Genomic DNA, 26342 nt, shown 5'->3' on the forward strand with positions numbered 1-26342 from the left:
GAAAGGAAAGTATAATTTATATGTACAACCAATAAACCTGATACAGAAGAGGCGACTGGGACAGACCAAGAGTGGGTGTGAAGAGACTGGGAAAGGGGCAGCAAGAAAGTGAAGGGGCAGCAAAGAGGAAGTGGGAGGTTCGCCATGCAAACTGCCACTCCCCAACCCCTCCTAGGAAGGAGGATGTGCCCTCATCTCCCTGGCCTGCCCTCCACTATGTTGCTCTGGTCCCACAGGCACAGTAGTCCCCTAACTAGGTCCCCCTGCCTGACTCACTCACATTTAGTCTGTAACCAGGCCTTGAGGAGGAAAGGTAAGTCCCTCAGGAACCTGAGCCACAGAGTGGGGGGCTACCCCCATGTCTGGCCAGCTGTATTCTCTCCCCGCCTTTCTAGGTCACCTGGGTTCCTAGATCAGATTGGGGAGCTCCTCTTTGGCTTGAGGGAGTATCGCCCAACCATTACTCTCTTTGTGGGGGTGGCCCTTGGTAGCTAGGGAGTGGGGGGTTCCCAACACAAGATGGCAGTACACAGGAGGTAACTGAGCCAGTGAATGGCGCCTTTATTCTGAGGCTGAACAGCAATAGACTCCCTCCCTCATAGCTGCTCCACCCTCCATTTTGGGAGAGGTAGGGGAAGGTAACATGCAGCCACCCCTCCTCTTCCCTTCTCCCTCCCAGGGCTCATTTTCATTCCTCTCTAAAAGTACCCCTCCTCTCTTTGAAGCTCTTCTTCCCACAAAAGTTCCTGAAGGCCAGTCAAGGCTAGTCCCTAACTTCTGCAAAGAGGTGGAGCTGATATTGCAGGAGTCAAGACTGGGGAGGCTCCACCTCTTTCCTCCTGACAACCATTTACTGGGAAGCTGTGTACATTTGACAGGGGGGGATAAAGGTACTTGGAGGACCCAGCTAACCATCTCCCACCCAGACCACTTCACACCAGCAAAGCCTTCAAAGCTTGGTGGGAAAGGTGTGTGGGGTTGGAGAAAGACAAGGGTCCCTTCTTGAAAAGAAGAGTTATAGAGGGGCAAAGGGGCTCCTAGCCCAATGCTGGCCCAAGGGGTGGAGAAGACGGAGGACTGGCAGCAGGCCCCAGGGCCTGAGCAGGGGGTCGGCCTCTGGGACGGGGCCTGGGTGAAGGGCAGGCCTGAGATCCAGTCAGTCGTCTATACAGATCACCTCCCCTGCTCTGGGTTCCTTCCGATCCAGCCCGTCTGACACCAGTGCCCCCACCATTTCCTTCTCCTTCTTCACCAGCACTGGAGGGCCGTTGGTGGCGGCTGTTTGGAAAGGGGTAAGGAAAGATCAATCCCCATTTGCTCCGAAATGTCACTTCTGGACATTAATATATTCTTACCACTGCCACTTCCAATTTTCCTGGGTAAGGGTGGGAAGACCAGGGCGAAGCTCTCTTCCCAAGATTCCCCTTGTATCATACAACTGAATGCATGCTCCAGCTCTCACTCTATCCCTTCTGAATTCATGTTCAATTTCCCTTGAGATAACCCAGATGGAGGAGGCTGGGGCGGGGGATACCAAGCCACAGAACCACTAAAACCCAGCGTGAGGTTTTTGACAATTGGGATAGAAGAGGTAAGAAAAGAATGGGTAGAATGAAGCCCATTCCCTAATACCAGATACATCTAAGGAAATGAGATGCTAGAGCAGGATAAGGAAGCTGGGCAGGGATGAGGCTTGGCAAAGGAGAAGTGGGAGAAGCAGGAACTGGAAGCACCAACTGACCTGTGATGAAGGACCCTGCAGGCATCTGGCTGTAGTTGGCGCCTGCGGCGGCCAGGGCCCCGACGGGTGCGGCGCTGAAGGCCGCCCCGTACCCCGGAGGTGTGGCGTAGGGACCCGGGGGGAAGGCCTGGAATAGAAAGCAAGCTGAGGTTAGTTAGGTTCATAGTTTTTGAGAGGAAAGATGATGTATGTGAATAAGAGTCACATTCCGAAACTACTGAGGGATGTAACAAGGCAGGGAGACTCACTCAAGGGTGAAGACTGTGGTCTAGCAGGTGGTTTTTCCATATGGCATAGGATTCTGATGGAAGTGTTTGTGTGTGTGAAGGAGGAGCACCAAGAGGGAAAACAAGTTAGGGGGAAAGAGGGTTACCGGTGTGGGGTGAGGCTCCGTGCCCTTGCTGGCCAGCCGGCTGAGGATGCTGCGCTCGGACATCTGAAGGCGGGCTGCGATGGGGGGTATTCGGGACAGCGTGGCTGGCAGGCGGGTCACGTCCGCCTTCATGTCGCTCAGCAACTCCTCCAGCTGGTTCAGAACTGGGGCCCGGGCCACGGAGAAAGAAGGGCAAGAGAAAGACAGGGAAATAGAGAGATGGAGCCAAGAAAAGCAACAAGGAGTCAGATGGACAGATACAGTCAGAAAAATAAAGAGGAAGACACAGACGTCAAAGAATCAGAGACAAGTGATAGAAGCAACAGAAGAAAGCAACAAAAAAGTAGACAGAAAAAGAGAATGATTCAGGGGGAAAGTGTCAGGAAAGAGACAGACACCAGACCACCACAGAGGACAAATGGAGAGAAAGGAGAAAAAGGAGAAATGGGAGAAAATGGAGAAGAGGGAGGAAGGAGAGGATATTGGAAGACATGGGGGCGGGGAGTTGTCAGAACATCCCATACTGGAAGAGTGAGGTTGGGGGGTTGGGAATGACGGGGAGGAAATAGTCAGGAGGTGTGGGAAGTGGTCAGTGGTATCAGATTTAAGGAATCAAGGTTTTAATATGTAAGGGGAAAGGGAGGTTAGAGGGTCAGCATTACAGATTCAAAGAATCAGATCAGGGATCAAAGGGGCCAGGAGTCAGTCACTATACCAAGCAGGATTAGATGGTTAAAGGGCTTTGGGATTTAATCTACAATCATCAGGGTAAAAGGGTGTGGGAAAAGGGTTGAAGGTCAAAGGGAAGTTTCATAGGGTCAAAGGGTCATAGGGTAGATGGGTGGTAATTTCTGCCTCACAGGGTGAATGTGTGAGGGAATATGATCTGTGGGACAAGAAAAATGACCTTTGTGGTGTTTACATAGGCCAAGGCCTCAAACTGGGCAACATTAGCAGTATGACCGTGTGTGGAGTTCTACCACCAGGGAAGAGGTTCTACTGTGTGGGGGAGTCCCTCTGTTGGGCACTGACATGATCACTAACAGGCATGGACTTGCACAAGTGCTAAAGGCTAAAAACCAAGGGGTCGGGGTAGGGTTAGAGGTCAGAGGGGGGTGGTTCACAGGGTAAAGGGAGTCAGAGGGTGGGAAGATTTTGAGGGGTGCGGGGTGAAGACTTACGCAGCGTTGTGGGCCCTCCCCCGCGCGGGGCCGCCGCGGCCCTTACCCTTGTGCAGGACGGCGTTGGCCGGCTTGTTCCCTGCCAGCGACTCCTTGGAGAGGTGCTGGTGGCTCTCGGCTAGGCACTCGGCCTCGGCAAAGCGGGCGTGGAGGGCCATGGCGGGGTGCGCCGGCTCCTGTGACAGGTTCAGGTAGGCCGCCCGCCGCAGCTGCTCCTCGATCACCAGCGCCTGCTCCAGGAGCTGAGGGCACAGGATTGGGGCGAAAGCAGGGCTCTACTAGTCAGAAGTGAGCAAGATGGTAGACCAGACAGCACTGGAGACCCACCCTCCCTCACTGCTAGACCCGGGTACCTGCCGCTCCACACTCACTGCAACCCCAGTGTCAACCCTGATTCAGACCTCAGTCCCCACACAAAGTTAGACTTTGATGTTGGCCTCAAACATTGCCACAACCCTCAAGGTATTAACCTTCCTTCCCTGGGTTCCAATCATATCTGGTCCCAATTGTGACCCAAGTTTCTATTCAACCTATTCCTTTCTTCCTTTGTCCCCACCTTGAACCTCCGGGCCAGGAACTTATTTTTCATCTCCAAAAAGTTCCCCTTATTGGCTTCAGTTTTAAATGGCTCATTGATAATGGCAAACTGAGCATCGTTCTGGATGTCCTGCCACCGTGCATAGCCATGGCTGCCGATTAAGGAAAGGGGACCATCAAGGAATTTAACAGGGATGTATTGGCTGTAAATACTTCTTCCTTTTGGTATGATCTCCCCAAAGTGTGGTACAAGCCTCCCCTTCCATGTGCATAGACTCATCTTCCCCGTAGTTACCCTCTCTCCTGGTTAGGAGAACCTTTTTCTTGATACTTCTATCAAAGGATACAGGACAATCCCAGCCAGAAGCCAGTAGTCATGTCTTCGGTGCCAGATCTCATTGAGTTTTCCAGAGGAAATAGCTGCCCGTTCCTCATTCTGCCACAGGGTGTGAAGCTCTGGAGAGGACAGCAAACAGAGGCATCGGGGTTTGCAAACCACATCCCTCCTGACAGACAGGTACAGATGAGAAAATGGAAAATGACAGTACTAATGTCTACTTAGGGGGAATGGGTAAAGGCTAGGTTATGAATGAGGAATAAAACTGATTATGAACAAAGTTCAGGTTAAGATTGAAAATAAAGGTGAGATTAGATACATCTGTAGAATCTGGCGGTACACTTAGGGAGACTTAAATAAAGCAGGGATCAGATTCAGCATTCACCATTTCAGAATTAAAGGTACCTTCAGGCAAAATAAGAAACCCCAGGAGTTTGGGCAGATCCCAATGACAAGCAGATAGCAGGAAGAACCTTTCCCACCTGTGAATCCACCATCAGCAATATTGAACATGAACCGTGGCTTCTCTACTTTCTCCTCACGGCGCCCGTTGGACCTTGGCTCATGAGGCCCAGGTCGAAGCTCCCGGTCCCCTTTTATATCTTCTGCTAGGGCAGACAGGGCAAAGCTCATACCTCAGGATACCTCCTCCCAGGTCCCAAGACTATTTACTACCTGTACTGTACTGGCCTTTCCAATAGCTACCCCCCCAGGACCCAGGCCATTTGGTCTCCCAGACTCCACCTCCCCTGATCCCCTCAGGGACCCAAGTGTCCAGTCCTTTCACCCATTACCTCTCTTGCCCAAATCCCCTGTTTCCCCCTCCGGCCTCTCCCTGTGCTCCTGTCCATCCAACGGCTTCTCCTCCCCCCTTTCTCCTGGCGTCGACTCTGTGGCTGTGGGAGGGGGTAGGGGATAGGAAGGATGTCACCCTCATCCCCTGACACCAGAAGAGGGAACTCCCAAATTCTAATCCTCCCATCACCCCTGTGGCCAAGCACCCACCTGATTTGTCTCTGTCCCCTCGGTATCCAGGTTCAGGCTCTATCTCTCCAGGTACCACTGGCACTTCATCCTCTAGAGAAATCTTCCTGGGCTCCAGCCGCTCCCCAAGTGATAGGGCTGGGCTTGGGGCATCAGCCTGGAGGAGGACAAGAGAGTCAAGATTATCCAGAGGACTCCCAGGTACCTGGCTACAGAGACACATATCCAGACCCTTCCACTTAACCTCCTCAGACATATCCAAAGACGACATACCTCTGTCTCCATCTTCTCCCCAATTTTACTATTCTTCTCTGACTTCTCCTCCTGGTTGTCAGCTTCTTCTTTATCAAGAGGTGTCCTTACGCCATCTCCTTTATCACTTGGAGCAGGAGTAGCTACAGGAGGAAGGCAGAACAAGTACTATGATTTGGATGTGATTGAAATGTCCTCCAAGTGTTCACATGTTAAAATTTAATCCCTATTGTGAGGTATTAAGAGGGGGAACACTTAGGGTTGGGGTTGTGGCTCAGTGGTAGAGCACTTGCTAGCATGTGTGAGGCACTAGGTTCAATTCTCAGCACCGTATATAAACAAATGAACAAAATAAAGGTCCATCAACAACTAAAAAAATTTTTTTAAAAAAAGAGGGGCAACACTTAATCTAACCATGGTGTTTAGAGGAGGGCCTTTGGGAAGTGATCAGGATTGGGTGAAGTCATCAAGGTGGAGCCCCATGATGAATCCTAGTAATTTTTAAGAAGAGAGCTAGAGATCAGAACAAATGTGCACTCCCTGTCCCTTGCCATGTGATGTTCTACACCACCTTGGGACTCTGCCAGCAAAAAGGCCATCCCCTTTGACCTTGGACCTCCACAATCATAAACTAAAATAAACTGTTTTATAAAGTTATCCACTCAGAGGTTTCCTGTTATAGTCATGCGAGACAGACTAATACTATAAGGAAAGCAGGGTTCCGTCTGTGACTCCTGACCCCATTTCTGTCTCTCCTGCCACCTGGACTCCTGATTACCAGGTTTAGAGGTGCAAGGACTGTTGGTAGCAGAAGCCTCAGGAGTGGTGGGAGATGTTTTGGTAGGAGAGGAGGCTCTAGAAGAGCGCTTAGAGTCAGCACTGGGATCAGGCATCAGCTCCGGCATTGACCAGCGCCCATTGATGTGCTCAAATTCCTGCACCTGGGGAGAGGGTGTTGTAGAGATAGGGGTCAGCTCCAGGCACTGGACACATGGGACACTCTTGTCCCTTCTGTCTTGTACCAGCCTGAGCCCATAATTGGAGGACAGAAGGCAGAGGAAGGACAAAGCCTAAGTGGTTGGCCTGATTCTCTGGGTGAGGGGAGATTGATACCTTCTTCTTGACAAGAGACATGACTCCAATGCGGGTCAACACCTGCTGGCGACTCAGTCCCTCCCGAGGGACTCCATCAGCAAAGGTTTCAGAGCCATCTGCCCCAGGTTCACACAAATGGCGCATGAACAAAGATACATAGGCCCTGAGGAGCATGGGGGTGGGAGGAAAGTTAGGGAGACTTAGAAGGGGTACAAGGCACCCCAGGTACATCCAGGGCTCCCCTGGTCACTGGGCCTCTCAACTCTCACCAGCCCTCCAAATCCTGACTCCCGCCTTGACTTCTCTCCCTGTATATGTATCCTGGGCCTTGGTAACTTTGTTCCTGGGCCCCATCAGTCAGTTATTCATCCTTTCCACCAGCTCTTCCTGCCACCAGCTCTTCATGGCCAAGTAAATGTGAGGCTCGGCCAGCCCAGGTGAGGCTCCTTCTTCAAATGCCTCTCCCATGAAGGAGGGTGCCTGGCCCCTCTACTCTAGGCTCAGCTGAGGGGAGGTGGAGTAGGCTGAGCCCACCCCCAGGAAACTGAGCCAGGAGATACTGCATGGCAGGGTAGGTGGTGATCAGGTGAGTAAGATAACATCACATGGTGGCCAAAAAAATGAAAGTAAAACCCAAAGTTCTTAAACCCTCATCCAAATAAGCCCTGAATCACCCATACTCACTTGAACTCCTTCTCGGTCTTGCCCCTCAGGTCCCGCACCAGCCACTGTGTGGTAAAGGCATCCTGTGGCGGCATCCCCCAGCGCATCACAGCATTGAGGAAAGCCTTCCGCTGACGGGTGTTAAATCCCAACACCTGAGGGTAGGCAAGGAGGCATAGGCTATGAATGACCAGGTCTTAGGTCTTAATCCTTTTTACCTCAGTGACCCAGACCTCAATTTCCAATCCTCTTTTCCCTCCAGCCCTCATTTTCTCCTTAAGAGAATACACGGGGGTCTGGGTTCAATTCTCACCTCAATGTTGCCCCCGACTCGAGCCAGCAGTGGAGGCAGCGGCTTGTCCTTCTCATTTCGGAGCTGCCTTTTTGACTGTCGACGCCCTGAGGGTGGGGGTGACACTGATTAGTAGATCTACCACCTCTAAGCCTCAGTCCTCTTTCACACCCCTTCCCACAAAACAGAGAACATAGGAATAGCTGTGTCACGTTCATTTCTAATTTTTTTCCAAGTACTTACAGAACTATCAACCCAGAAACTCAAAGAATCAAGTCATATTTAAAAATTAATAACAAATATTTGAAACAGGCAAGATTCCTTGTAGAAAGGTGAAATGATGTAACCTCGTTGGGTTTGTCTGTTTATTTATTTTTTACTTTATTTTTATTTTTTTGCAGGGGGACAGGATCTTGCCATGTTGCCCAGGCTGGCATTGAACTCCTGGGCTCAAGTGATCCTCCTCCTGACTCAGACTCCCAAGTCACCACCATGACTATCTTGTACACTCCAAATTTTAACAGAGAAGAAATTATGAGCATTTCTCCCTTTCTGCTCATCTGCAATCTTTAGTTTTTCTACCAAAAAAAAAAAAAAAGCACTTTTATTTGTACAAAAACAATGGGCCTAAAATGGAAGGAAGCTGGGAAGAGCTGAGGGAGAAAGGAAAATGTGCCACCTTCAGGACGCTCATCAAAGTCTTCATCTTCCTCCTCTGACCCCACCGAGTATTCTGACTGGTTATCTGGGAAAGTAGAAAAGGCAGTGGTGACTCCTGAATGAGCCATGCTGGGATTTCTCCTCTTCACCTTGTCCTTGGCACTCCTGAGACACCAGGGTCACTGCCCACAGCTTGACTCTGGGTCATGTATCCTGAACTATTTGGTCCCAAGGTACCTCCTGCTCCACCACCTTGCCTCCTACCAAAGTTACTAGAAGCAATGACTCCTGGCTGTTCATAAGATCCCTCTGCAACCCCTTGTAGTTAAATTGTGTGCAAACCCACTTGGCCTCCAGGTAGTTTCTACTGATCCTTTCTAACCCTTTCTCTTTAAGCAGGGAAAGACCCTGACTTGTTGGCTTCTCTTTCCCTGTAAAACAGACCCAGCCTCCAAGGTCCTACTCATCATCCTTTCCTTCTTATCACCTGCACTGGTGCAGTCCTTACCTTGATCCTCCTGAGCAGCATCATTGTAGTTGACTTGCTTGCGAACCCTTTTGCCCTTGCCTAGGTTCCGGGCAAGGTCTTCCTGCTGCTGCTCATAATGATGCCTCAGTAGCTTCTCCCAGTAGTCAGGGTCTACATTCTCCTCCTGCTTGATGATCTCTCGCTCAATCTCCTCAATCTGAAGGGCAGCAGAGTGAAGGCTAGCAGCCTCCTTCCTCACCAGTCCTTTGATCACATCAAAAGCCCTATTCTGCTGCCTTAATCAAATCCTGCTTGCTGCTCCTAGAAACTTTCCTCAGCTCTGTTTCAGGTTTTTGGACATCAGTCATTTCTTGAATTATTTCTTCTATGCAAGGTACTTCTCCCACTTTTTGCTTTTTGGAGGTACTGGGGATGGAACCCAGGGTACTTTACCACTCAGATATATCCTTAGTCCTTTTGATTTTTTTTATTTTGGATCAATCTTGCTAAGTTGCCCAGGCTGGCCTTGAACTTGCCATCCTCCTACATTGGCCTTCTTAGTAGCTGGGATTTTAGGTGCCTACCACTGTGCCTAGTTCCCTGCCTCTTCTAGTCCTCTTTTCTAACCTCTTCTCTACTTCCATCTTCCTCCTACCCTGACTCAGGAGGTACCTTTCTGGGTTTACCAAAACTTTCTATGTCCAAGTCTCTCTCCAAAGTCTAGTCTTACCTATTAGATTAATAAGTTGTTGACCAAAGTCAAACTCTCTGGTATGCGGATGCTTAACACACAATAGGGGGCAGAGGAAAACAAATTCACTGAATTGGATAAAGGGGAATGAAGGGAAAGGATGGAGGTTGGGAATAGGAAGACAGTAGAATGAATCAGGCGTAACTTTCCTATGTTCACATATAAATACACAACCAGTGTAACTCCACAGCACATACAACCACAAGAAGGGGAAGTTATACTCCATGTATATAAAATACATTCTACTGTCACACATAAATATAATGAACAAGTAAAAAATATCTAAAAAGAAGTTGTTTAAGGTTCTCTATTGTTCTTTGCTGGAGACTAACATGAGAGAACAAATCAAAAGAGCAAAGGGGAATCCTACTTCCAGGGTTTGGTGAAAGGACACTGCCCTTGAGAGATGACCTGTGACAGACAGTGCATGACCCCAAAACCTCTCACCTTGTCTTCTTCCCGAACAACATACTGTGCCACCTTGAAGGAACTGAGATACTCATTCATGTTCTGCACATCAGTGTCCTCAGTTGCATCCTGGTTCCGGTCCAACAGCCGAGCAATGGCCTCATTGTCATAGTGGATCACGCTGCTGTCCTCTTCCTTGTTCTCCCCTGGTGGAGATGGTAAACAAATGAGAACTTGGGATTCCAATCAGAAGCTCAGGTATAACTTTATCAAAGATAGAAAAAAGGATGTACTCTGGGGGCCGTGGAGGGAAGGCTTGTTTCCTGGAAGCAATGTCAAGGGTTTTTTCTTTTGTTTGTTTAGGAGGCTAACACCCTCCAAGGACCACTGGAAAGAAGACTTCTTCCTTCACAGGCTACAGAGGAGTGTTTGCTTTTCTCCCCATGTGAACTACAGAAGAGAAGAGCTCATAGAAGCTGGTTTCAGGGAGTAGGGGCTGGCTTCAGGGAGCTGCAGAAAAGATTCTCACCCTCATTTTCATCCTTGAATAGCTCCTCAGTGCCAAATTTGAGGATATCATCAAGCTCTTGCTTGGACATAGAGCCTGCCTTGGAGCCCAGTCCGGGCCGCACCACCAGGTGTGTCAGCATCATCTTTCTCTTGGCCACCTGTGTGATTCGCTCTTCCACAGATGCGCGAGTCACGAACCGGTAAATCATCACTTTGTTGGCCTGGCCAATCCTGTGAGCGCGGCTAAAAGCCTGCAAGGGTGGGAGAAAGTTGGGGTGGGCCAGGGGAATGGCAGGGAGAAGCTGCCACATGCTTGGGAAAGACCCTCTCCCCTCCCCAAAGAGGTTTACTTCTGAGCCAGCCCATGGCATGACACCCTTTTCTGTGAACCCACATCTCCTTGCTGTATGGCATAGGGGTTCCAGGATGCAAATTCCCACCTGGATGTCATTATGGGGGTTCCAGTCAGAATCGAAGATGATAACAGTGTCAGCAGTGGCCAGATTGATGCCTAATCCCCCAGCTCGGGTAGAGAGGAGAAAGCAGAACTGTTGGGCCCCAGGAGCTAGGAGATGAGAATTAGGAGGCTAGGTTTTTCCCGTACCCAGCAGTTCTGTCCACCTGCTGCTAGATGTTCCTCGACTACAAATGACTATGACTCCAACTCAAAGCGTAGGTGTCCAATATCCCCCTGTACCAGCCCCCCTCTTGTGCCAGGGACCTGGCACAGGTTTCTCAGGCCTTCCACACCCACCAGTAACTTAAGGGATCTCCCTCTTACCATTGAACCGATCAATGGCTTCCTGCCTCAGGGCACCAGTGATGCCACCATCAATGCGCTCATACTTGTAGCCTTCATAGTCTAAGAAGTCTTCTAGCAAGTCTAACATTTTGGTCATCTACAGCAAGGAAAGGAAGGAGTCTGAAATGCCAAGGCAATAGGATGGGTCTGTCTCGTCAATCTATCCCTTTACTCAAATTCAACCCCAAGCTTTACACCTGAACCCCTGCCCTATCTTAAGTATCTTGAATGCATTCCCTCCTCCCATCCCCATCTCCTCACTGTTCTGCATTCTTTGCATATTCTCTTGATTAAAGACCATTTCTCCTAGGACAGATTCCCTCAGACCTACAAAAAGCGTTCATAAGAGAAATCATTATGAACCTCCACAAAATCTATACAAAATGTACCTATAGTGCAGTTTTTGGACAGTAAAGGTATAGCTTTCATCAGATTTCTAAAAGGTCTTTGCCCCTCGCACCTACCTACTGATAAGGTTAGGAAATAGCATTAGTCCTAGAGGCCTCCCTGGAGGCAAATAGTTCAACCTCACCCTACCACTAATCAGCCAAACAGGACCTGGACTCCAACTTCCAAGAGCCTTCAGAAACTAAGGATGAAGTAGCTATGCTAGGCACTCTTATGGATGGAATCTTCTAATCCATCACACCAGAGCAATCATACGAAAGAGGTCAGGAATTAAGGTATGGCTGATGAGGAAGAGACAGAAAGCAAAAACAGAGAAGAGGGGATGGGTCACCTGTGAGAAGATGAGTACCCTGTGTCCTTGCTCTTTCAGCTTCCGTAGCATCTTCTGCAGCAGCATGAGCTTCCCTGATGACTTAATAAGTGCTCCACCCTCATAAGCCCCACTGGGGAGTTTTGGGGACTCCTGAACAGGGAGGACAGGAAGAGAGGGTCAGGAAATATGCCTCCTTATTCTTACTGTGCCTGGAAAGTCAGAAGCCCAAATTCAACTTCCACAACTTTCAAATTACTACTCCTCCAAGGATCAAGTCCTTGGCCTTCTGGCCCAGCTCCACCCCCAATTCAATGTGGTCTCTCCTAGGTTTTCAGAGTATTAGCTATTTGATCAGTTCCCTGATCTTTGTATCTACCATAGCAGCCACAGGAAAGAGGTATGGGTGGTTGCAGCACTTCTTAAGATCCATCATGATGTTAAGTAATGACACTTGGTTCCCACCGCCTCGTGAATTCAAGGCCTCAAAATTTCGAGTCAGTATGTATTTGTAGTATTTCCTAAAGACCAGGGCAGGGGCATAGAAAAGACATATAAAGGAAGCAATTATAATATCGTATTTGTCATTAACTCCTGGAAAGTTGCCACCAAATCCCCAACCCCCAGTCCAGGTAGCCCACTTTATGTCTCACTTCTGCATGGGGCTCAGCTCTACTCGAACAATGAGTTCTGTCTTGGCTGGCATGTTCTTAAAGACATCCGCTTTGAGCCTCCGCAACATGTGTGGTCCCAGCAGATCATGCAGTTTCTTAATCTGGTCCTCTTTGGATATGTCAGCAAATTCCTCCAGAAAGCCCTCCAAGTTGCTAATAGCCAGGAGAAAATAAAGAAATTAACAGGCTGTCAATTTCTTTTCCCCCAACCTCAGGTTGTATTCTCCATTCTCCATCTAAGATTAATTCTTTATCAGCTCCCCCATGCCTCTGGGGCTTTCCTCTAATGCAGACAACCCTTAGTAAGCCACTTACTTAAACCTCTCTGGGGTGAGGAAGTTCAGCAGATGGAAGAGTTCCTCCAGATTATTCTGCAGTGGGGTTCCTGTCAGTAGCAACTTGTGATCTATCTTATAGCCATTGAGGACCCTGAAAAACTAGACGATGGGGCAAAAATAGGCAGGAGAAATTGCTAATCAGTGACAAGTGTTTGACCCACCACACTGACCATTTCCTGCCCGTAACTCCTTTTTCCCTCAAAAATCAGAGGGCCCAAATCCTTAGTCTTCTCCCTCCTCTAGGCAAGACCTTCCCCCAGAGGTTCCCAGGAACTCTTCCTCTCAGAACTTCGTTTTTGTTTCATTTTGTTTTTAAAGACCAGGGGGCTGGGGAGATAGCTCAGTTGGTAGAGTTCTTGTCTTGCAAGCACAAGGCCCTGGGTTCAATCCCCAGCACCACAAAAAAAAAAAAAAAAAAAAAAAAAAGACCAGGGTAAGCTGGGATCCACAGCCTCAAATTTCTCAGGCCTGGGACTCATTCTCACCTTGGACTGGTTGTTCTTGAGTCGATGGGCTTCATCCACCACAAGACAGGCCCAGCGGATGGAGCCAAGTGCTGCCTGATCAATGGTGATCAGCTCATATGATGTCAGGAGAACGTGGAATTTCACCTGTGCCTCCCTCTGCCAATACAACCACTGCATATTCAGCTGCCACCTGACAGCCATGCACCTGCACCTCTAGCCCTCATTCTTTACCCAGATATTCTGTGCTCCAACTTGGGACCCCAAGCAGAAGTCACTGAACATGGCCCCTAAACTTCTACCCACCAATCCAACACACAGATCCATGGGGTGCAGAGGCATGAGAACAGGCAGAAGAAAGGAGGGAGGAAGGCAAATGGGGAATGCAGGAACTGAATTACTGGTTGAGGTAAAGAAATGACAGATCTGAGGGTCTTAGAGATGTGAGGTAAAGGGGTTTACCTTCATCTTAAAAGCTTTCTTGCCGCCTTTGATGGCATTGTCCTCAAAGGAGAACTCATTCTCACGAATAATAGCCCGACTGTCCTTGTCACCCGTGTATGTCACCACGTAGAACTTGGGTGCCCACATCTGGAACTCCCGCTCCCAATTAATGATGGTAGAGAGTGGAGCACTCACCAGGAAAGGACCTTTTGTGTGGCCCTGGAGTCAAGGGTATGGGGCACATTAGTCAGGCTCCAGGGTGTATAACCTAGCCTGCTATCTGATATGTCAATCCACCCTCCACCCCACTTCCCTAGTCTAAGTTAGGTCTTAGCCCAGCCACCCACTCAGGGGCCTAGAATCCAGCACCTCCTTATAGAGTGAATAGAGGAAGACGATGGTTTGAATGGTCTTGCCCAGCCCCATCTCATCAGCCAGAATTGTGTCGGTGCCCTGGGCCCATGAAAAACGTAGCCAATTCAGTCCTTCCAGCTGGTACATGTGCAGTGTTCCTCCAGTAGCTGTGATAAACCGTGGCTGAGTCTCATATTTCACTGTAGGCTGTAGAGTCAAGGGAACAGTCAGGGCTCCTCTGGTCTTGGTCTCCTCCTCCCTCTCTGGCACCAGTATCAGGTTGGATTATAATTCCCTCTGCTATGTCCTGAGCTTATCAAAGTTCTAGTCTTTAATTCCTCTCCTCATTCCTTAAAACAACATGCAGCAGCACCATGGGGAAAAGCTAAATGGTAAAAGAGCCCCACTGCTATCTATAGTAGCTTTCACTCTTATGCCAAAATTCCTAGCCTCTCTCAAGGCAATGCTGAACACTGAGAGAAGAGTTGCTATTCAAAGAGATTGCTGAAATTCTGGGAAGTTATGTCAAAAGCCGCATGAAAATCTTCAATCATCATGGCTCCAGACAAGAGAAAGGTTGGCTAAGAGAACTTACATCATTAGTAGGAGAACTGGGAGGCCCGTCACCCTGCAGTTCCTTCTTCTTCTTCTTATACTTGCGAGGTTGGGCGGGGTCCTCACCCATAATTAGTTCTCTGGGAAAAGAATATGTCTGAGTGAGGCCTGGTTCTTGAAACCCCTCCCACTTTTCAGAACACTATCCATTACCTAGATTTTCTTGCATTTTCTTTCTCCCAGTCTATATACCATCACTATTCACATTTCACCCTGAAAGCTAACCCTCTCCACTCCCAAGCATCCTCTTACCTATTATTCAGGACAGATCTTATTTCTGTTCCAAGTACTGGCTCTTTCCCGACCCCCCTCAGACAACCCAGCCTAGGCTGCCACTTCCCTAAACTCTAGCTTGGGTATGTTCCTACTTCATCCTCATTTAGCTTTCAGGTGCCATCCTTACTCTCCCTCTAATCCATGACCTGGTTCCCTCACCGATGTCTCCAGTAGCTTTGCTTATGGTCTTCATATTCAGGAATGTTCATTTCATCTTCTTCCCATGTGGACTGGTCATAGGGCAAGTCCCTCCATTTCACAAGGTAGTGGTAATTCCCTTTTTTATCCACACTGTGGAATAGGAGGAGGAAAATAATATGGAATCGCAAAGAGCAAGATGTCTTGATAAACACAAACATCAGCAAACACAAAGCATTTGTTACCTCACCCTCAATGGTAGGCCATAGGAAGGGAGCTCAGAATGACTGAAGTACTATGCTAATCTTTTCAGGATGGCATCTAAGTATCAACTATCACAAAATATCCCTGGAGAATCCTCCATCCTTCATTCTTCCAGTTAGTATTTACTAAGCATCTACTATGTGCCAGGCACTGTATCAGGCACTAGATTCAGCAGTGAACAAAATAGACAAATGATCCTATCAGAAAGCTTACATTCTACTGGGAAGGCAGCAATGAAATATATATAACATAACATTAGGGTTGAGGTTGTGGCTCAGTGGTAGAGCACTTGCTTAGGATGTGTGAAGCACTGGGTTTGATTCTTAGCACTATATAAAAATAAATTAATTAAATAAAGTCCATTGACAACTAAAAAATAAAAAAACACATAACATTAGGCAATAATAAATACTATGAAGAAAGAAATAATCTGGATGAACTGTGCTTCTTCTCATATTTTGTTTTCATGCCCCCATTCCCAGACCTACTGTGGGAATCTCTTATGCTATTGGGAAATTAGTGACAGCAAGGACAAATGCTGGGCTGGACTTTCCTCCTGGTTTCTCCTGTCCCCCTAGAGGAAGCAAGGCCAGAAGGGTTGGAGCTTCAGCAGGAGTTATCGAGTTTCCATCAGTCACTTAGTCAATCAACAGATACTAACATAGGGTCATTGCCACAGTAAGAACAGTATCATATCCCTGGGTTGGCCTTCCCACAGACTGAGGACTCACCTGTGGTTGATGATACGATGGACAGTCATCCACTCTGGTTTGATACCGAAACGATAGTACTTCTCCTCCATCTCTGCATAGTGCGGATCTTTTACCTTGCGTTTGTCACTCTTCCCATCATCCTCACCAGAGCCATAGTCCAGGGGTGGGGGTTCATCCATGTCATTCTTCCGCTGGTAGTTTCGGTACATTACCAAGTGGAAGATTTCCAGCTGATGCACAGAGGGAAAGAAAGAGATAATCCCAACATCCAGAGGGGACCAAGGGGGACAGAGAAGAGGGCTGTTGGGAGAATATGATAGCTTTGAAAGAGAATAGATGAACAAAAAAAGCAAAGGCCAAAGCAGGAGAACAAATAAAAAGAACAGATGGAACAGTCAAAAGACGGCCATAAAGAGCAAAAAAAAAAAAAAAAAAAAAAAAGGCAGAGAATGTGGTTATTAAGAGTGGGGAGGGGCTAATATAGTTCAAGGGTAGAGAGTCTGCCTAGCATTTGCCAGGCCTTGGGTTTGAATCTGAACAACAACAACAACAACAAAAAAAAAAAAACAGAGAGACTGATAAAACACAAAATTCAATGAAGTGAAGAAAGGCATTTAAGGAAAGAAAGCTAATGGAAATGAAGAGAAAGAGGACTAGAGACCAAGAAAACCACATATGGAAACCAAGGAAGCTGTAAGGATATGAGAACAGAGGTCTAAAATGAAAGAAAACAAAGGATATGGAAGACTGGACTAAGAATGGCAATAATCAAGGTCCCAGAACAGGGGGAAAAGAAAGGCTCCTATACCTGAAGCTCCTTGGCCCAGGAACAGTGCCAGTAGGATAGTCCTACCCACTTGACAAAGAACTCTCGCTCAGATCTGCCTTGAAGAGGGCGGGGGGGGTGGTACATCTGGATTCCCGTCTGCCTGTTGTGGGGCCGGCACTGCCACAGGTGGCTCCCCCCACCGCCAATGCAGGATCTTCTGCACACGACCCTTCAGCACTGGACACTTCAGGTTGGACACATATGAGAGAAAAAAGGCAGCAAGAACCCCTTGTTAGGAGAAGAAAGGTGCCATAAGGGGAGGGTAGGGAGAAAGGAAGAGCTAGACATCTGGGCCCCAGAGATGGGCAAAGGGGTCAGGCCTCATGGTAAGTGCTATGAAGGTGGTTCTACTCACTGTGCATCTGGGACACAGCCATTCACCATTGGGAATGTCGGGCAGGGGTGGGTTCAGGCAGTGGATGTGGTAGGAAGAAATGCAAGCGTCACAGCACAGGAGCTCCCCACCATCCTTGCACACTCTGCAATACTCCATGTGATCATCCTCTTCCTCTTTCTCCCCTTCCTCCTCTCCCTCTTCTTCATATTCTTCCTCCTCCTCCTTGGCCTCCCACTGTACCCCCTCCTTCTCCTAGAAGGTCAAGGACAGACACAAAGGAAAGAAAATAGACAAGGAGTGAGACTAGAAAATAGAGGTAAAAACAGGATACTCAAATCCTAGAAGTGCAGAGAAGACTAGAGAAAACTAAGGAACAGGACACCCCAGTTTCCAAAAATGTTGACTCTGGGGGTGAAGGGATGGGGGAAAGCACCCAACTAGGATCCTTGATGCCCCAGGTATTTTGGGGTGAAAGAAAATAACTGAAAACAAGGAGGAAAGATGTGGCTGGGTTCCTAGGGGCACAAGGTACTCACACAGTGGGGGCAACTCCACTTGCCCTCAGGAGCCCGGTCAAGCTCAGGATCAAGGCAGACGAGGTGGTAGGCACGAGGGCAGGTGTCGCACAGAATAATTTCCCCACCCTGCTGGCACACCTCACAGTAATCCTGGTGATCCGTCTCGTAGCCATCAACCTCCTCCTCCCCGGCCACTGCAGGACAGCCCAGGACTGTCATATACCCCAGTGAAGGCAAAGGGGAAAAAGAGAGAGAGAGAGAGAGAGAGAGAGAGAGAGAGAGAGAGAGAGAGAGAGAGAGAACACAAGCAAAAGAGAGAAAGAAAGGTATAGGTATTCAGGGAGAAGGGAGGGACACACACACACAAAGAATTGAGTAAGAAGTCAAAATTGGAAAGAAGAAAAAGAGCAAAGGAAGGGAGAAAGGCAGACTGACAAGCTCACACAGAGTAAACACGCCTTACCCTTCTTCTTTTTCCTTCCTGGTCGGCCTCTCTTTAGTTTCTTGGGGCGGACAGGGCCATCAGGCCGGCCTGAGGCACTGTGGACACTGCCACTGTCCAGGTCTGACTCCTCAGCCTCTGGTTCAGGGCCCTCATCACTCTGAAAAACATACTGCCCATAGCCCCGTGGTTGTCAGTGAGGCAGACTTGATTCCACTCCCCTCCCTAGACCCTGGGGTTCCAGGTCCACCTTCCCTTTTGGACCTGTCTCTGGACCCCATCCCTTGATGCCTAGATATTTAGTAGAAAGGAAGGGGTCACTCACTGAGCCTCCCTTCTTCCTCTTGCCACCAAGTAGCCCTAGTTTGATTTTGAGAGGTGCCATCTTCTTTCCCCGAAGCTTCTTACGTCCATCAGGTACTCGGGGGCTCTTACTCCGCCTCTTATGGCCTGGACCTGAATGAGTGTAGAAATGCAGAGAGAAACCAGAGAAGTCATGACATTTTCTGGGAAACAAAGGACATGGGGGACTACTCTGTGGGCTATGGTTTCACTAAGACCCTCTTTCTAGAAAATGTTTCTCTTCTAGCAATTGGGGCTGGGAAGACAAGAATTCTAAGCTATAATTTAACTGTTAAGTTTGGAAGGTGGGATGACAGTGGTTGAATAAAGGGTTTCCTACCTTTGCCCTCTTTGGTTTTGGCTCTTCGGATGGGTGGGGGCTGGATATCAGCAGCAGGGGGTAGTGGAAGGGCAGGGGGTCCAGAAGGTGCTATGGGAGTGGCTGAGGAGACAGCAGCTGACACCTGCTCAGCTACAGCTGCTGCTGCTGCTGCTGCTGCCGCAGCCACAGCAGCTGCTGACCCTTTGAAGGGGTTGTTGGCGCTGAACTCTCTCCACTTGGCCCCAAGGATAGTCATCATCTTAGACATTGGGATCTTAGGATTCTTCTTAGCAATTAGGGGTCTGTAAATACAGAAGCAGAACTCAACCCTTCACAGATGGTCTAGAATACTGCCATCTTCCCTCATCAATAATCTACACATGTGGTAGGATTCCTGGGTGGTAAAAATATGTCCTATTAAGAAAAAATCAATTTAAATAATAAATAAGTTTTAAAGAAAAATAGATTTGAAAAACAATAAGAAAAATGCCAGAAAAAAAGCAAAACGAAAGTTAAAAGCCAAAAAAAGGCTAAAAAGAATAAAAAAGAATATCAATTGAAATGGTTTACTTTTGTATACTATTTCACAGTTTAAAACACTTTTATATATATCTCATTTCATCCTCACAATAATTTTTGCTATAATTCACTGCATTTTACCAATTAAGCTCATGTGACCTGAAGAAAGGTTCCAGTAGGAAAGAGTTTGATAAATGAAGATTTGATAAATGAGCAATGGAAATTCTGGAACACTGATGGCCACATTGTTCTGCTCTGCAGTAGGGTGTTAAGCTTTTATGAGGACATGTGTGGCCCTGATTGATGACAAAAGTACCATCTTTAGCAGTAAGGTAGGTGAGACGTTACTAAAGACAGTTACCAGTTAACATCCTCTGGGGCTAAATGCCAAATGTACTGGCATTGCGCTCACTATCCCACCAAATCCACACAGATTCATATCAGTGTAAACCATTATTATTCCTGTTTTACAGGTGAGGAAACTGAGGATCAAAGAAATTAAGCAATTTGCCCAAGATGACACCAGGGCCTGAACCTCACAATAGCTGCCTCCAGGACAATAACTACTATGTTAAAATACCTCCTCCCCAAAAGATATCTTGGCTATTCTCTACTTTGAAAGCTATTGTAGCTCAGGCCCTACTGCCAGCAAAGCATTCTCCATTGTTACTGGGACCCAAGGAAGGGGTAGAGACTTGATAAATAAGCTAGGGAAATTCTGAAACACAGATGGTATCTCCCAGGATGTGTCTAAAGAGGTCATTTAGGGGAAAATGGGACTGCTAGGCTAGGAAAGGGCTCATTATATACTGTTGCTGGACAGTTCCCTAACCTAGGACTGGAATCATGATCTCTGGACCCCAAACCCCTTAGCAAAGAATTCTTAACTGGGATTCTGGATCCTTAGAAATTCAAGAATGTCTTGAAATTAATGTATGAAATTTTGTGAGCATGGGCTGTGAATTTCTCTGGAGAGTTATTCATCAGATTCCAGAGGGACCCAGGACCTCCCTAAAAGTAACTGTCTGTTCAAGAGGCCTCCCAGTCCCACCCCACCTCATGAACTGGCTGAAGGCTTTGTAGTTGGTGAGTGTGTGGTAATCCTCCTCAGAGAACACGTGCTCCACGTCCTCTAGGCCCCATGTCAGAAGTAAAGTTGCTGACGACTTCTGTTCCACCTGCTGGGTAGGGGGACTTCAGTGAGGTGGGTGCTCCCCAGCTCCTCTCCTGGGTCCCCACACATGCCTCAATACTTATCTACCAGCTTCTTGCTCCCTTCTCTATCCCAACCCTATCCCTCACAGACTATAGCCTTGGGGGCTTCCCTCCATGCTCATGCCTGTCTGTCAAATATTAGACACGCCTCTCTAATGCTGACTATTCACCCTTGCTCTCTAATCCTACTCACCTTTTGGCCCCCATCTCCCTCCCCCTTTTTCCTCCGCTTTGTCTTCTTCTCCTTTTTTTCTCGGTGCTTCCGTCTTCGTTTCCGACCTGGTCCAGTTCCATATTCACTGCCCCCGCTCTCTGACTTCTCCCGGTACTCATCTCGTTCTGAGCCAAATTCTTCCTCACTGTCCTAAGAAAGAGAAATAAAAATAACATCTATTCATCCTTACCATGTGCCAGGAACTATTCTTAGCACATAACATTCTCTTTCCATCTTCACAACAATCCTATGAGATAGTAACTGATTTGTTTATCGACTTTACAGATGAAGAAACTGAGGCACAGAGAGCTAAATAGACTGCCCAGGAAGACAGAGGGTTCTGAACTCATGCAGTCTTCCTCCAAGACTGCTTCTCTTGGCTGCTAGAAAAGTCACATCAACAATGACCAGGCTCTTCACCAGGCTGTAGAGAATGAGGTTAGGGTTCTAGATCCATGTGATACAGAGCAATAGGTTTGGGGGAGTGTGAGGGGGTCAAGCCTCCTTGACTTCAGGGCACCTCCCTTACCTGGGTAATCTAATAAAAAGAAAATGTAAGTCTCTGGGAAAGATCTCCTGAGGCTTGCCACAGAGTTAAAAATCCTTGTCACTTACAAGTTTCTTGCGTTTTCGAGGTTTGCCTGGCTTGTTTTCCTTCTGTTTCTTGGGTCCTCGCTTTCTCTTCTTCACACCCAACGCTGAAGGCAGCAGTCGAATATCATCCTTATCTTTGGAGCAGAGAAGGTCAGAAAACATAAGCCTCTAGGTTCCCAGTCTCTAAGGCCCCTCCACACCCCGTTCCCCACTGTCTCAATCTCACTCTCTAGGAACTGGGCATTAACTCCTCCAAACCTTGCTGCCTTTCACTGAATACAAACAGAGTGTTTTGAGTACTCTGGGATGCTGTGGTTCTGAATGGGAGGTCAGGGGTCAGAAAGGAAGAGTCGCCAAACCACTCCCTTCTCTCCCCTCCTACTAACAAGGGACCAGGCTCTAGGCCATGGGATCTGACTGTGGCAGGTCCTTTCAGTCACCGCCAGGACTCCTCCTGCCTTCCCCTCACTTCGCCAGCTGGCATCCTGCCCAGGAACTGGGGAAAGCCATGCCCAGCTGCTGGCCTGGCCTGACCCCAGCACTTGGAGTGGGGAGACACAAGCTGGCAGCTCCCTAAGCCAGATGCTGAGAAGGGAGAGCCAAAGGTGGACACCTGGGTTCTCACACTAACACCCTGGAGGCCTGACATCCTTTTTGCCAAGAGGGAGGCCTCTATTTACATTTTCTCGGATAATCACAGGCATCCTGTCACCAACATAGTCCTAGAGGAAAAGAAATTCTCAGCCAGTCATTTTCATTTCTTGCCCACAGGATCAGAGTATCTGCCTGATTCTAACTAGAGAGAAGGAAATCTCCAGAATTGCCTTAATGATATGCCTCCTTCCAACTGGCCTGAAATCTGCCTCCAAATCTATTCCCATATTTTTGCTCCCTTTGAGAACCCAGGGGCTGCACCCTTTATCCCAATTTTACCCTTCCCCTCTATTCTGTCTCAGACATCCTAATTCAACCCTATAAAAACAGTACAGGAGACCAAACAATACAAAGATATAGGTACAGACCAGACAGAGACACCCTGCATGTGCATTCTCAAATGTACACACACTCAGAAGCACAAATCCAGGAATCAGCCTGTACCTGCTTCTGCAGAGCTAGATCCCTGACTCTCACCAGAAGCCTCTGTCAGATGGCCCAGGGCAGGTTCTTCCCTGATGTCCCCCCCAACCCATACTCTGAGACCCCTTCCAGTGTGTTGAGGCTTGGGGGCCAGTGTTGCTCCTAAAGAGGAAGACAAGATGCCACACAGACTGATGCCACACAGGCTGAGGCCCTGGTTAGCCTTCTGCACCAAAGCACTAGACTAACCAGCCAGACCTGTCTTGTTCAGGCAGAGGCAGCTGCAGCAAGAGGGGAAAGCCTGGATTTGGCCCAGCCCTTAGCTCTAGGACATACAATCCTCCTTCCCTCAACAGCCGGGAAAATTAGCCACAATTAACACCGGAGGCCTGGGTTTCCATTGCCTCAAATTCCTGGCACCTCCTCCTTTCACACTACCTTTTCTCCTAACTCTGGCAACCAGTGTCCCCTCCCGCAGGTCCAGGACAACACTCTAACACTGGGTGTGTGTGTGAAAGGGGGTTGCCTGCCTAGGGCCAGGGTGTGAAAACAGAGCGCTGGCCTGTAATAGGAAGTCAGGAAGACGCCAGGCTCCCCCGAACCCCAGGGACTTGGGTTAACACGAACATGGAAACGGAGGCTGCCGGGGCAGTGGCAAGGGCAGGCCAACTGGCAAAGGATCAGGGAAGTGGCCTGGGTCACTCCCAGCTGGGGGTGGGGGCCCGCACAGTCTGTGAACTCCACTCCCCCCCGCCCAGCAGGAGGTTCCCGAACTTGGGCGGACGTCAGTGGAGGGGAAGGCAAAGGAGAACGGGCGAAGGAAGGCAAGGGAGGGTAATAAAGCAAACCTAAGTCCTAACCTCTGTCTCAGCAGCCACTCAATGCTGGCCGGGAGCCCAGACTCTCCCACATCCCGGCTCAGATCTCGGGAAGGCGGGGAGGGAGGGCGGAGCCTGGCAGCTCAAGTCCAGGGGAGGAGCCTGAACGAAAGCCTCGCCTCCTACCCGCCCCTCTCTCCTAATCTCACCATCAATCTCTCACACATATATTTATTTTTTCTCAAATTCCCCTCCCTCCCCCACAACGAACCTCCATAATAGGTCTGCTGCACATGCGTACTGCACGCAGGGGGTGGGTTTGTATTTTCAGACCTTTTGCAAAGAAACTACCAGAATTTTCCGCACCACCCACAATCATTCCCCACCCCCACCTCAAGGAATCACATCTATATATTATGTTATATTATTTCTCTCGACTTGCCAGAAGGGGGAGGGAGAAGAAATGAGTTTTTTTTTTTTTTTTTTGGCTTCCTGCTCCCTTCCCCCACGAACACGAGTGCTATTATTTTAAACGTTTAACAATGTAAGGAGACTGGAGCGAGGGGGAAGGGATAAAATTGGTCTTGAGTAAGAATGTAAAACAAAATGGTGAGAATCAAAGCTGTTGGACTGAAAAACAATGGAGAGCTCTCAGATGTACAAATTCATGTTCTAGAAAAGGATGAGGGAGGGCAGCCTGAGCAGATCTCCTCTGAGGAGGCTTTTTCTCCCCACACTTAGGTAGACAGAGATAATGAGCAGGCTAAAAATATTTTTCCAAAGTTTTACCTCAGAAAGTCATCTGAGGGGGTGTATCTGGGTCACTCATTTGACTCGGAGGGCTGAAAGGAGATAACATTGCCCGGGGAGAGAGGAGAGGTGGGATTTCACTTTAGATGTAACATTTTTAAAGCGTCTGACGTTTCTTCACGATACAGAAAGCAAAGAGGGAAAAGGGGAGGGAGTAGGACACAAAGACCCATCTCAACCTTAGATTCTTTCAAGCTCCTCTCTCTCTCTCATACCCAAATCCGGGATCAAAAATACCCAAACACCAAATTCCAAGTTCAGAATACAAAATTGGTGAGAGCTGCCAATCCCCTAACTCACCTGACATCCTTTCTTTCCCTCTTTTCAGCACCTTGCTGTAGGCAACCCTACAGGCAATCCTTTCCCCACGACTCTTTTTTTTTTTTTTTTCCCCTCCTGTGAATTCTGCCGGCTCTCCGGGATAACTTTTTAAAAACTTTTCCCTTTGTAAGACAAGCCTGGGGGCACAAGAGACTTGAACCAGTCAGCACTAAACACATACCCCCAGACCCACGCAAGAAAGCACTCCCTCGCTGCCTCCTCAAAGGTTGCTTCAACTAGATAAGAACATGTGCCACATAAGCCACACGGATCAATATGACAGTTTTACAAAGAGCATGATGGTAGACGTTTTGAAGTCTGGAGCATCTGTGTTGTTCTGCCGCCAGAGACCTGGGGTGTGGATGTCCCCAAGCAGCGGGTGCGAACACCATGAGGATGACCCATCTCAACGAAGCCCCAAAATCCCTCCACGAGGAGGGTATTCTGAGGGGAGCCACTGCTAGGCTCCTGATGCCAGGCAGCAGTCTGTCTCCATCACCTCAGAAGAGTGCCGCCCAGAGTGCCGGGTGACTTGTCATCCAGGGAGAGGGGTGCTGAGTGATGGTCAAACTGCAGAGCAGCTGGGTGGGCAGGTTACGCCCCCCAGCGTGGTCAGGGTGTGGGTGGTTTCAGCTAAAGAGTGAGTGACAGTGAATGGCAGCCACGTGAGAGTCACAGCTGGGCAGTTCGGCCACCCCAGACTGACGGGGTCATGAGGGGAAGACCGGGCCCACACTTGACACAAAAGAGCCCAAAGCAGAAGAGAGATTAAGGGGGTGGGGCTTGGGGCATCTAGAGCCCCACTTTCCTCTGGTCCCCAATCTTAAGTGATTCTCAGGATCCCTGGCGGGGGGGCGGGTAGCGGGTAGCTCAAGTCTAACTCCAGGAAGTGGTCTGAGTGGAGTGTTGCCACTACCTGCCCCTAGTCATCAGTCGCCCACATTCACAGGACCCCTTCCCCGCGTGCCACCACACGCCCTAGAGCTGGAGGGCACCGAAGTCCCCGTAGGTGGATAGGGGTCCGATGGACACTATTCCCTTTCTGCTGGACCAAGCGCCAAGCGGGGGAGGGGGGCGCGGTCTGCTCCACACCACACAGAAACTCCACTCTGCCTCCGTGCAACCCCACCAGGGTCGCAGTCCGAGGGGCGCTCGCTCGGCCGCCCCTCCCCCATGCGCCCCTCCCCCACGCCGCCGTCCGGCCGCCAGGGTCTCCGCGGTCCCTCGCTCGGCCAAGGAGGGGGCCCTGGCTTCGCCTTGGCCGTTTCCTGCCTACCCCCTCCCCGCCGAGGGTTAAAAAAAAAATCTCCTCCTCCTCCTCCCCCGAAAGCCGCGACCGAGTGGCCCGGTCCGCGCGCGCAGCTCGCGCCCAGCGCTCTCTAGCCCGGGCGGCGGCAGCGGCAGCCGCGGCGGCGACGACGGCGGCGGGGGAGGGGTGCGGCGGGGGAGGGGAGGAGGCCCGGCCCCGCGGCCGCGGCCGCCCGGACCGCCGGGACCGCCCGGACCGCCGCAGGGCGCCGGCCGGAGACGGTGTCCCGCGCCCCGGATTCGCCTCGGCTCGGCCGCGCGGTGGGTGCCCGGCCCCCGCCCGGCTTCGCGCGCCCGCGGCTCCCACTTGGGCTGGGGGGGAGTCCGGGCAGCCGCTTACCTGGCGGCGGGGGCGGCGGCGGCGGGGGCAGCGGTGGCGGCGGCGGCGGCGGCGGGAAGAGGTGGCAGCTGGGGGGGCTGTGGCGGTCGCGGCCCCGGTCGTGGCCCGGCCCGCGCCCGAGTACTCCCTCGTCGTCGTCCTCCTCATCGTCCTCGTCGGCCGCCTCCACCTCCTCCTCTTCTTCGTCGCCCTCTTCTTCCTCCTCTTCTTCCTCCTCCGACACCACCATCTCCTCCTCCTCCTCCTCCTCGTCCCTCAGAGGGGAAGCCATCCTGTGGCTCTG

General features: G+C 49.6%; 1 protein-coding gene and 1 non-coding gene across 2 annotated transcripts; both read right to left on the reverse strand.

Moving 5' to 3' along the window:
* Nucleotides 1–26342, reverse strand: Chd3 (chromodomain helicase DNA binding protein 3). Its single transcript, XM_047543735.1, is given in 41 exon segments — nt 1–1278; nt 1742–1868; nt 2115–2278; nt 3342–3537; nt 3852–3984; nt 4180–4288; nt 4652–4774; nt 4964–5065; nt 5175–5310; nt 5427–5548; nt 6184–6346; nt 6519–6663; nt 7185–7318; nt 7477–7562; nt 8135–8200; nt 8624–8801; nt 9783–9949; nt 10273–10504; nt 10694–10818; nt 11035–11152; nt 11795–11926; nt 12153–12294; nt 12427–12600; nt 12763–12884; nt 13271–13408; nt 13712–13912; nt 14063–14254; nt 14643–14742; nt 15098–15229; nt 16072–16283; nt 16862–16957; nt 16959–17066; nt 17238–17471; nt 17756–17949; nt 18201–18351; nt 18505–18635; nt 18862–19145; nt 20419–20543; nt 20771–20941; nt 21407–21519; nt 26060–26342. Coding segments are annotated over 41 exon segments (6171 nt in total). The 5' UTR covers nt 26331–26342; the 3' UTR covers nt 1–1156.
* LOC124981568 (small Cajal body-specific RNA 21) lies at nt 6914–7052 on the reverse strand. The gene has a single exon (XR_007108074.1). It is a non-coding gene; the product is annotated as a small Cajal body-specific RNA 21 (non-coding RNA).

Source organism: Sciurus carolinensis, chromosome 3 (assembly GCF_902686445.1).
Source record: "Sciurus carolinensis chromosome 3, mSciCar1.2, whole genome shotgun sequence".
Classification (NCBI taxonomy): domain Eukaryota; kingdom Metazoa; phylum Chordata; class Mammalia; order Rodentia; family Sciuridae; genus Sciurus; species Sciurus carolinensis.